An 11116-nucleotide genomic window follows, 5' to 3' on the forward strand; every position below is an offset into this window, starting at 1 on the left:
CATGGCCACACAAAAGGATCCCATTACACACTTTAACAACACAAAGGATGACACAAAATTTGAGAATGGTTGACGACGACGAAATTAATGACCACTTTGAGTAAAAGTGTGGATGTGTACGTGCCGTTAAAACGGACCAAGTGGGGGTGGGTGGTGTGGTTTGTGTAGGATTCGTGCATATGTATGCGTGACTACGCTTTTGTTGGTCTGTTTGTCCGTGGGATGGATGATGGAGAAAGTCGAGTGGAGAGGGAGCAGGTGAAAGTGAAATGTTTCCATTAGCATGACACAAGTAGTTATGGGTGGAAGATATGTATTCATTTATGTATCTGGATCCCATCCCACAGGAAATTATGATTCATTCCCGGCATTACGGAGGACGAGGATTGCGTAAAGTGTCAGGTCAAGAATTTCTAGAGCAGACAACCACAAAATTGAAATTGAAATATCATCCAATCCATTGCAGCCGGATAATGATATGTCAACGAAATGTGGTCGGAAGAAAAAGTGAACAACACAGAGAAACCACGTTCCACACACCTAGAATTTCAGGACCAGACAGAAGAGAGGAAAAAAATACATTCCGGATCAGAATCCCGGATCAGATAGGATTTTCGTGTTTTTATGTAATTTCGATTTTTTGATGTGCATCTCAAAGGACGTGTCATTTTCGTTTCAATTATAAAACTGTCTCTGGGGAATATTCGCCTGTTTCGTGTAAAAAAATGTACATGGCTGTTTGCGAGGAAGTCTGGTCGGTCTGCTGTTGGTGACTGGGATGACCTCGATTTTATGTGTCGCATATAGTTGAAAACTGTCAAACCCATTGCTAACCGGGTGGAAGGTCTGGCTGGTTGGCTGCCTACGTGATGTGACATCTCAAGATTTTTTCGATAATATAAATACACACACCAGCTCGATTTCCGCTCGGGACAAAATATTTGCTATGCAGGGTTGGATAATTTTAAGGAACTGGTGGAAAGTGCTGGGCAGAAAGTGGTATCCATATTTAATACGCATAACTGGCCACCTTTTTCTGTTTAACCCCTATTTTCACATGGTCAACATGAGATATTTCGTCCGCTCTCCTCACAACGGAGGTCTTCCAGCGTATGCTCTCCGTGTTGGGGATGACGGCTCCCAACGAGCAGGGGGTTTGTGTGAGTGATTAAAATGAATGTTCCCTGATTATGGGTATTGAAATGTGTGCAAATATGTGTGTGGATCGGTGAGAAATAAGATGGCAATGTGAAGTACTTGATTGTAGTCAGTTTATGCAAGTTATTAAATTCATACAAATTGAGGCAAATTGAGATTAGGAAAATAGACTGACGTGACCTGACTGACTTGGACAAATTGTGTAACCAGAATGACAACGAGGAAAAATATGTAACTTGTATTTATAACCTATGGTAAGTAAATGAGCAATTAAGTATGTAAAATTAGACCTTCTGGAAAGTTACTGTCAAGGTAAAATAAGAATACTTAGAACTCGGGTTCAACTTATTAGTCACAATAGAGATTAAAGGAAATGAACTCGTACACAATTACTCAAATGAAGTTACATGGGTAACTTAAATGTAAAATACGATAAGGAATGAACTCAAGTCAGTGCACAAAATTACATAAATAAATAAGCATAGCATAATGATTATAGAAGGTTATTTTGGATAAAACTTGAACTAAAGTTTAAAACTGTACGAATCCCAACATTCCGGCCGGGTTGAAATAACTATTTCAAAAATAATTACAAAGTAAGCACTAAATCGTCGTCTTGATTGGGGTCGGATGAAGGTACGGAAAGTGGGCAAATTTTCACGATGGGGCGTTTGATTTCACCGTTGGATGTCTTGAGGGTGACGACTCGAACGATTGAATCGGGTCCAGGATGAAGGGCGAGAACGCGTCCGAGCTTCCACTTCAATTGGGGGAGGTTCTCATCTTTGATAAGTACCAGTTCACCAACTGATATCTTCTTGTTTCCAGCCATCCACTTTGGGCGTTGTTGTAGGCGCGTGAGATATTCTGCAGACCAGCGTTTCCAGAATGACTGCATCAGTTGCTGCAGCAGTTGCCAACGGGATAATTGATTTTGCTTGATGTGGTCGAGTGACGGTTCAGGGATTGCAGTCAAGGGGGCACCGATTAAGAAGTGGCCTGGCGTTAAGGCAGCTAAATCCTGGGGATCAGTGGATTCTGCTGTGAGGGGTCTTGAGTTAAGGATTGCTTCTATTTGGCATATTACTGTCGTCATCTCTTCGAAGTTGAGGCGTTGCAAGCCAATCACTCGGCGGAGGTGGTACTTGATAGATTTCACTCCTGCTTCCCAGAGTCCTCCAAAATGGGGAGAGGCAGGACTATTTAGATGCCAGGTTATTCCATCAGTTGACATGTAATTTGCAATCTTGTCATTATGGGATTTTGAAAGGAGAAGTCTCATGACATCCTTCATCTCGTTCATGGCTCCAACGAAATTGGTACCGCAGTCACTGTAGACATCGGTGGGTCGACCTCTGCGGGCAATGAATCTCTTCAGGGCGGCGAGAAATGCCTCAGTAGTTAAGTCACTCACGACTTCTAGGTGGAGGGCACGAGTTACACAGCATACAAATACTGCTAAATACGCTTTGATTGTGATCTTGCTTCTTTTGAGTAGGGGCTTGAGCATGAAGGGTCCAGCGTAGTCCACACCACATTTGAGAAAGGGTCGGGATTGATTGACGCGAAATGCTGGGAGGTCAGCCATCACTTGCTGCATGGTGCTGGCTCGTTGTCGAATACAATTCACGCACTTTCGTGTAAAGTACCGAATAGCGTCCCTGGCTCGGATGATCCAAAACTGGCGTTGGATCACTGCCATCATTAGTTGAGGTCCGGCGTGAAAGTGTCGGATATGGGCGTCTTGGATGATGAGGTGGGTTAACTGGCCATGATACGGAAGGAGAATTGGATTTTTCTGGTCTGGAGAAAGTGATGAGGATTTGAGACGACCTCCAACACGGATAACACCAGTTTCGTCCAGAAATGGGGAAAGGGAGAGAATTTTGCTCTTGCTGTGGAGTGGTTGTCCTTTCTTCAGTTGTTGAAGAATTGTTGAAGAATTGTTGAAGAATTGAAGAAGTTGTTGATAAATGACATGATCTCGCAATACGCAGATTTGACGGAGATATTTGCATCCAAAGAGGAGAAAATGCACCCAAAAGTTGACAAATTTTACATTTTCCAAATTTACTGCAGGCTTTCTCCTTTTCATATGCAAATATTCCTGCCAATTTGCAGATAGTGTCGATTGCAAATTTCATGCTCCTTAAATTTGTAACCGACTGACACTGGTTTGCTCAAAATCTGAGAGCATACGCTGGGACACCTCCATTGTCAGTGTTACATATTGTCAGCGTGTTGATTTAATTGTTTTGTTCCTCATTGGCACATGTGTGGCCCAACAATACGTGAGTTCAAGTCAAGTAAAGAGTTTTTGGTGCGTGGATCGCTTCGAGTAGAATTTTCTAATAAAATGTAGCCATTAATTATCTCTCTGAGAGGGCAACACAACAAATAACAATTCCCCAGTGAATTGTTGGGCGAAATATGGGATGAAAACCTATGACATATGGACACTCTGACAGAACTGACTCCAGTGATAAATTGGTTAAAATAAAATTCCGAAATGCCATCCTCCTCCTCCTCCTCACACATTTATTTCACGTTATTTGTGGGCCTGAGAATACTGCGGAAAGTGTAAAATAAGCTAATAAAAGTTTGCTTTGTGCGTATTCCAATATTCAATCAACTTATGCAACTGCTTATCTATTAATATTCGCAATCAAGAAAACACGGATTTTTATGGCAGTGCGAAATACTTAATTCCGATGAGGAAAACCAGGAAATTTGCTTGACCATTCCGAGAAAAAGCAATATAAATAATGGCAACATATTGTGACACGCTATTTATCACGTGGCGATTGATCATTCATCATGTTGTCTCTTCCCACTTATTTATTTTGTGGCTTTAGTAAAAAAAAATGTTGCATATTTATCCATACGTGTAGATAAGCACTGCATTAGAGAGATGCATACATAGTCCAGCTGTACTTTCTCCAAGTTTTCATTTTTTCCGTACATGGCAAAGGTTATGTTTTCATCGGACGGAAAAAAGTGACACGAGTTTTAACGCCAAAAAGGAAGACGACAAACCAGAACCAGGCCGTCAACTATTTTCCTGTTACATACTTGAGAAAGAGCCAACCACCGCTTTGCTTATGTATTCCTTGACTTTACATGTTTCTCATGAATTCATAATATCATGATAAATTCGAAACATTAGCCAAAATCCGTGGTGAGTGAGTGAGAGTGAGGTTAGCCGCAAGCTTAAGGAGGAGCAAAAAGCTTTTAAGAGATGAAACTCCTCTGGACGTATCCTTCCTCGTTTAGTAACTTGTGCAAGTCTCTTCATTGGGTGATCTTTAGCCAAACTGTGTGCTAATAATGAGACCAAATCAAAAACTTGTAGGAGTAATTGTAGAAATATTTTAAGTAATTATTCAGAAATACATAGATAGAACATAAAACTTGCATTTAAAACTGCAAATACCACACGAATAAAGACAGACTGATACAAAATAGAATTTGTGTTCCCCAAAATTGAGTCCAAATCAAAAACTTACATAAGAAATTGTACAAATATTGTCAGTATGCGGTCAATTATTCAGAGAAATAATGTAACATTTAAGAGCACACGGAGAAAGTCAGACTGATAAAAAAAATAGAATTTGTTCGACTTTTCTCTCCTGCTCCTTTATTGTCCTGAAGTCTGAGTAATAGCGTAAGACGAGGCGAGAATCTAGTGATCGTCGTCTCGTGTGGTAAGTAGTCACCAAGGAGTGAAAGCACTTCCGGCCTTGAGGCACATTACCGCAATAAAAGGTCGCCCTCCTTCCTCCCCGATTCCCTATTTCCTCTAATTTCTACCCCATTCTTCCCCTCCTTCCCACAAATTGAAATCCGTGTCATTTCCATTTTCTTGAGCAATTTCGTACTATTTGCTGGCTCCTCTATTTGAACGGACCACATTTTTGGCTAAACACAGCGGGAACTACGTACAAAAAAAGAGAAGACGAATAAGAAGAAGAGGTCACATTTTTTCCTGCGTCTATGTATTCACGTCATTATTGACACGGCCATAAATCGCAGTATTTTTATATATTTTTTACCCTCTCAACTTTTCCCATAATGGCGAAGAGACACTGTCGCACCAGCCCAATTTTCCAAATATATATTCGAAATGACAAGGACCAACCTATTTAGTTAACTAAACCGCAAGCTGAGACTTCAAACGAGAATCTGAGCAGCAGCAGGAGGACAAAATCAGAACAAGGCGGAGAAGAGAGGAGAAAGTACTCTCATATTTCATTCCATTTGGCATTTGGGTATGTAAGGAGAGAAAGCCAGCCTTGATGATGTCCCACTCGCAGGAACCACAGCAAAGGGCCAAATAAATTCAATGTTCTATATTAAGTATGTAAATAGATGAGAAAAGGGGAAACTGATAGCAAATCTATCTCAAATTTCAGTTTCAAAGAAAGAGCTTCATCAAAAACCGATCCGTTCAGGACGCACCGAGACCTCAATGAGGATGATAAGAGCACAATGGATGGAATAAGAGATGCAAAGGTAAAAGAAATAGGAGGCACAGGTAAACGACGAGCAGAGAGGAGAGAACTTGACGTGACATTATTAACGAGCGGAATGAAATGAAGTGTAGTTATTGCGATCGATTTGTCCGTCTGTCTGTCTGTCTGTCAGCAAGATAACTCTCGATGAGTAACTATTTTATTTATGTTTTCGGATTACTACATATAATTTTAAAAAAGGGAGTTTGGTAACTGACCTTGTAGGTAAAAAGGTCACGACGCCACGGTGATGATGTCGAAGGTCAAAAATGTCGAATTTTTTGTTTTAGCCGTTTTAGACGTAGTTTGGGGCGGGGGTTTAAAAAATAACCATCATTTCAACGCACATTGACCGTGTAAGCGAGGTTAAAGGTAGAGGTGTCAAAAATATCAAATTTTCCACCTTGAGGACGCATCCCAATAAACTCCGTTTCCGTGAGTTTATTATATCTGTTCTTTGAGTTTATTATCTCAGGCAGTCCTCCTCCGCAAGGAATATTCTCAACTTGCTAGTTACATATTTCTATTTTTAATGGATGCCTCCTCCTTCCTCCTCTTGAAAACGTAGGAATATGCATTTTCGGTACTGCACGAAACCCATCATCCAACAACGAAAGCTGGTGGTGGCTTCATTATTATTATGCAACACTACTATCAGCCAGGCAACACTCATTCTTGAGACTTGACTTGAACCCAGAGAGAAGCACAAGAGGCAAAGTTAATCTACATTTTAAGTTAATTTCGCCAACTTTGCCTCATCCATCTTCATCCTCTCTTCTCCTCTTCTTCCCCACAATTGGAGAAGAAACATTTACTTTCACCCAGGTGAAACTAGGCTCAACAAAAACCAGCCAACTTAAAAACTCCTCTTGGTCAAACAGAGAGGGGAAAAGTCTGAAAGAAATACTGAAATATGCAAAAGATGGATAAACAATTTTTACTCGGAGGGGAATTTTGGTTAATAATAATATATTTTTCGTGGGAGGGTGGGTGGTTTACGGAGAAGGCAAGCTATGCAATTATGCAACCCAGTTATGTGCATCATTCACATTCAATCTTAATAATGCATTTGTGCTGTTTCTTTATTCTGAGGTTGGGATTCGGAGAGAGAGAGATGGGTTTTGTAATGGGGAGAAAGCGGTGAAAGTGGGATGAATGAAATCGTGACGTTTGGTGGGATGAATGAGCTTATGCAATCATTATGGGGTTAACTTTGTGCTCTTTGGGCACATTTCGGTAAGGATTTAAATGTATTTATGTAAGTGTGTATGTACATGCATAATCTGCACATTTATGTATGCATGCATTGAACATACAAATATTTATATAGAATAGAAGGTACAGATGCAAAAGGATGCATAAGCCACATTTAGAGCCAAATTGACCAATATGAAACCTCTGCGAGGTTTTCCTCTTCCAAGCCACCCACACTTATCAATCAGGAAATTTTTCAAATTAAGTATAATTTACTTATACATACAAGTATTTAATGAAACTTAATTGCTAATCAACGAGATACGTTCATAGTTTGGAGAATTTTTCCCAGCTATTTTACCATTATGCATACTATTTCAAAACTTGTGCAATCATTACATTCGTCTCATTGTTTTCAAAAATTATTCAAAGAAATTCAGAAGTTGTAGTGTTGTAAGTTGATTCGTGCAAACTTTGTGACGTTTTTTTCCAAGAAATTCATTCAACATCATCGTCAGATCAGAATGCACATGTATAAAAATGGTCAGTGTTATACAATATCAAACAGATTAATTTTAATTAGTATGCCTTGCATGCATGAATTTCCACTCTTTTTTGTCTCGGTTGGATTTTTCTTGATGTAAAGACGTCATCATCATGTTTTACTTTATAACAAGTGCGGAGTCACTTCTTCGTCCAACTCGAACGGCAACATTCCTGGGCACTTGTTCATCCCCATCTTTAAACATTTTACTAACAGATATTCAGCTTTATTTTGTCCTCAAAATGAATTCGAGACATATTTTCATGTCTTTCGTTGTAGTTTTGTGCCACCTCAGCAATGTGTTTTGCAAACCTATAAGAACTTCTGAAGATGTGACAACAACGCGTTCAATTGTCGACGTGGAAGAATTCGCGACAAATAATCCCCCTCAAGTTATCCATTTGTTGGGAAAGGATGAGGAATGCGAGGAAAATTCGGTGGCATCCATTGGGGTCATCTCAGCAGGAAACAGGGACGATGATATTGCCCAAGTTGAAGTAGAATTTTGGCCGGAAGGTGATAACAACAGTTATCAGCCGCTAAGTCTGGACTCGACAAAGGCTCCGGCGCCACCACGACCAGAATTATCGCACCAGAATCTTCAAGCTGACAATCTCTCGGAACAAGAAGGTGGTGAAAACCATGTGCCACCTTTTCAACCCGTCCAACCACCCAAACAACAACAACCAGAAATTTTCAAAAAAGTTATTCCAGAATATCCCGTCAAAAACAGCTTTTATGTCCCCACGCTGCAACAACTTAAAAATAACTCCATGAGGAATCCGATTCCCCAACAGGTCAACACTTTGTCCGATCTGATTTCAGAAAATGATATGATTCCACCAAAAAGTGCCGTGATCACGAGCAAAGCTTTGAACCTTTAATTTGCATTAATGTACTTGTTTTAAACTGGTTTTGTATTTAACAATTGAGTTTTTAATGTAATTGAACACTTTTTTCCAATAAATTGTGAATTTTTATTTCGAAATGAAACCCATTTTAGAATTTTGTTACTGGTCGTTTGGCATTCCACTCCTTGATTTGAGGAATGTCCAATATCTTCTTCATGTGCTGTTGCAACAGAGGATACGACGCGATCAACTCCTTGCCATGATTATCGGTCCAGATTTCGATGAAATTGGCCAAATAAAGGTCAGCCCAGGTCAAACTGTCGCCCACAGCGTAACCTTCCTTGCCACCCATTTTCTTGATGAAGTCCTCAAATCTGGGGAGATAGAAGGGAAAGTTGACCTCAACCATCTCCTTCTCGAGTATTTTCTTCTTGACGGGGTCGCTTTCTCGGATGTATGGTCTCCACACTAGTTAAAAACACACACAGTTAATGTAGGACTCAATGACTCATCATGAAAATTGTCAAAATCGACACATTTTTAATTATCTCTCGACTCTGGGAATTTATGTTAAAATTCTGGTCGACAATTTGTATCTAATAAGTTGATTAATAGAATGGCAGCGAGTTTTTAGGCCAGTTTCGATAAGTTCCAATTTTTCTGAAGGCTTCTTCAACTTGAGATCTCCTCTTTAAAAAGCTGTCAAAATCTGGAGTGTACGTTTTTAATAAATTCATAAGGCCCTATTCTACAAATTTGTCGTTCAAAGCTTTTAAATAAATTCACAGAGCCTATAAATGATTAATAATGTGCAGATTTTGGCGATGAGTCCTACATTAAATCGTAATTGTTCATAAAATTTAATGCCACTAACATAATCTCATGTCCTGAAGATTGTCGACCAACTCGTCGCACCGAGTTTTGTGCAACTCATTTGTCGGCATGAGACCATATTTTGTCGCAAGATGCCGAGATATAGCTGCGGATTGGGAAATTTCAGTCTTTTCGCCAATGACCAAAAGGGGAAGGCGACCCCATCCGATTTCTGTGACATTTATATACATATTTATTTTTATTCGTCATTTTACACAATTAAATGTCCTTACTGTATTTCACTTCAGCGTCCCAAGCTTCATCTCGTGCGATCCGTTGATCCGTAAAGGGAACACCGGCGAGTGCAAATTGCCTATTTTTTTACACCAATTAACTAATTATTTCAATCCAATTATTACTTAAATACTGAGTTTTTACCATCTTATCGGCTCGCCCAACACGCGAAAATTAAAGTATTTTAAAGTATAACTGTCTCCACCCTGTAATAAATCAGTATTCAATACTTACGAATTAATAATTTACAAAGGATCTTGAATTGATTACCAACCATTGTCGCGAATAATCTGTTGCTCCTCCAGATATGCTGTAGAGAATCTCTAGCAGCAAATGTGCGAACACATTTGGGAATTGCGGATAACATCACGCCAGGCAAAAGTAATAAATAATTGTGGTTTAAGCTATATAAGTATTTACTACACACCAACACCACTTGACTTTAATGTGTGTATGTCTGCGTATGTGTAATATCAATTACTGCATGAATGTAATCAGGTCCTCATTATGTATACAGTCACCAGTTCACTGCTGGAGTCAAGTCGTTGAAAAAATATGGCTGGAATTTTGGAGTAGTTAAGCAGTTTGGAACTACAGTTTGGAATCATATTTATTTATACAGCACGTTAAAGTTAAAGTATTTACATATGTACGTACGTAACTGATTTAATGGTCGTTGAATGTTTACTTTACAAAATGTAACCCACATTATATTATTTAGGCATCAGAGTCACATGTAAAACGGGTTATTATCAGCATCAACTCCCTGCCCTGATAGCTGGTGCATATGTAAGTAAATATGTGCATACATATTTGGTAATCCATTCTGCTGTTGTGTCGGTGAATGTGTTATGAAGTTTTGTTAATCAGAGTCTTCTTCTATTTTATTAATCTAAACATTTTACAAGGTCAAGATCAGTATCGTTGCATTGCGTGTGTAGCATATAACAAAGTATTTGCAAAAATTTGCATGGTTTGCATTTTTATGCATTAGTTTGCATGTATGGAGAGCTAAATATTCACAGTTGTAGAAGAGTTGCAAATACAAATTTTGTTGTATGATTTGATTATGAAGATGAAAAAAATAAGTAGTTTTGATCGAAACACGATTAAAAGTAGGATGAAAATGTCTCAAATAGAAATTTATTTACTCGTTTGATGGAGAAAACAAAACCTATTTTTCTGATGGAATTGGACATATTTTAACTAATTTTATATAGCTGATTAAGAAAACGGGCCGAGTTGATTTACAAAAATGCTGATTGGAGAAGATTGCGTCCTAGGAATAAGAAGAAGGGAATCTACTTCTTGTAGTAAGCAAGACCACCGTATCCGAGACCACCATAGTATCCAGAGGAGTATCCTGATAAGGGAAAATTATGAGTTGAAATATTTTCAAAATTTTGAATTTTATGAAAATTTCCAATTTACCAGTGTAAGCTGGGTAGGCAGAGTATCCGTAGTTAGAGTATCCAAGTCCGGAATATCCGAGGCCTGAATATCCGTAGGAGCCGTAGTATTGGGCGCTGGCGGCGGCAACGACGGCGGCCAAGAGGAGGACGACAAACTATAGAAAAGTTAATTAAAAAATTTAATACTTTTCAAAATACAATGTTCCCAAAAGTCCAGAAAACTGGAAACTTACAAGCTTGTTCATTTTGAAGGTTGGTTTTTGGTTTTGTTGGAGGTTGTAGGATAAAATTGTTTAGAAAAGCTGGTGATACTAACTGAGACTTTGGGGGGCTTATTTA

The 11116-nt window shown here is 39.1% G+C and overlaps 2 protein-coding genes and 1 long non-coding RNA gene across 4 annotated transcripts; 1 reads left to right on the forward strand and 2 right to left on the reverse strand.

The window, feature by feature from the left end:
- Positions 1 to 1747: 1747 nt before the first annotated feature.
- LOC110860673 lies at positions 1748 to 2860 on the reverse strand. Its single transcript, XM_022109765.1, has one exon. It carries the CDS (start codon positions 2858 to 2860, stop codon positions 1748 to 1750), a length of 1113 nt encoding a protein of 370 aa, XP_021965457.1.
- A 5434-nt stretch (positions 2861 to 8294) lies between these two features.
- On the reverse strand, positions 8295 to 9914 carry LOC110860615 (glutathione S-transferase). 2 transcript variants are annotated; one of them, XM_022109686.2, is made up of 5 exons: positions 9640 to 9914; positions 9510 to 9571; positions 9365 to 9444; positions 9133 to 9303; positions 8304 to 8726 (listed from the first exon to the last, which is right to left on the reverse strand). In XM_022109686.2, exons 1-5 carry the CDS (start codon positions 9730 to 9732, stop codon positions 8407 to 8409), a joined length of 726 nt encoding a protein of 241 aa, XP_021965378.1. In that variant the 5' UTR covers positions 9733 to 9914; the 3' UTR covers positions 8304 to 8406. The 2 variants fall into 2 exon arrangements, with proteins under 2 accessions (XP_035716342.1, XP_021965378.1); XM_035860449.1 differs by lacking the exon at positions 9133 to 9303 and having other exon boundaries at positions 8295 to 8726.
- LOC118439280 lies at positions 9898 to 10708 on the forward strand. Its single transcript, XR_004837333.1, has 2 exons — positions 9898 to 10014; positions 10087 to 10708. It is a non-coding gene; the product is annotated as an uncharacterized LOC118439280 (long non-coding RNA).
- Positions 10709 to 11116: the final 408 nt, after the last annotated feature.

The sequence above is a fragment of the Folsomia candida genome, unplaced genomic scaffold, assembly GCF_002217175.1.
Source record: "Folsomia candida strain VU population unplaced genomic scaffold, ASM221717v1 Fcan01_Sc033, whole genome shotgun sequence".
NCBI lineage: Eukaryota > Metazoa > Arthropoda > Collembola > Entomobryomorpha > Isotomidae > Folsomia > Folsomia candida.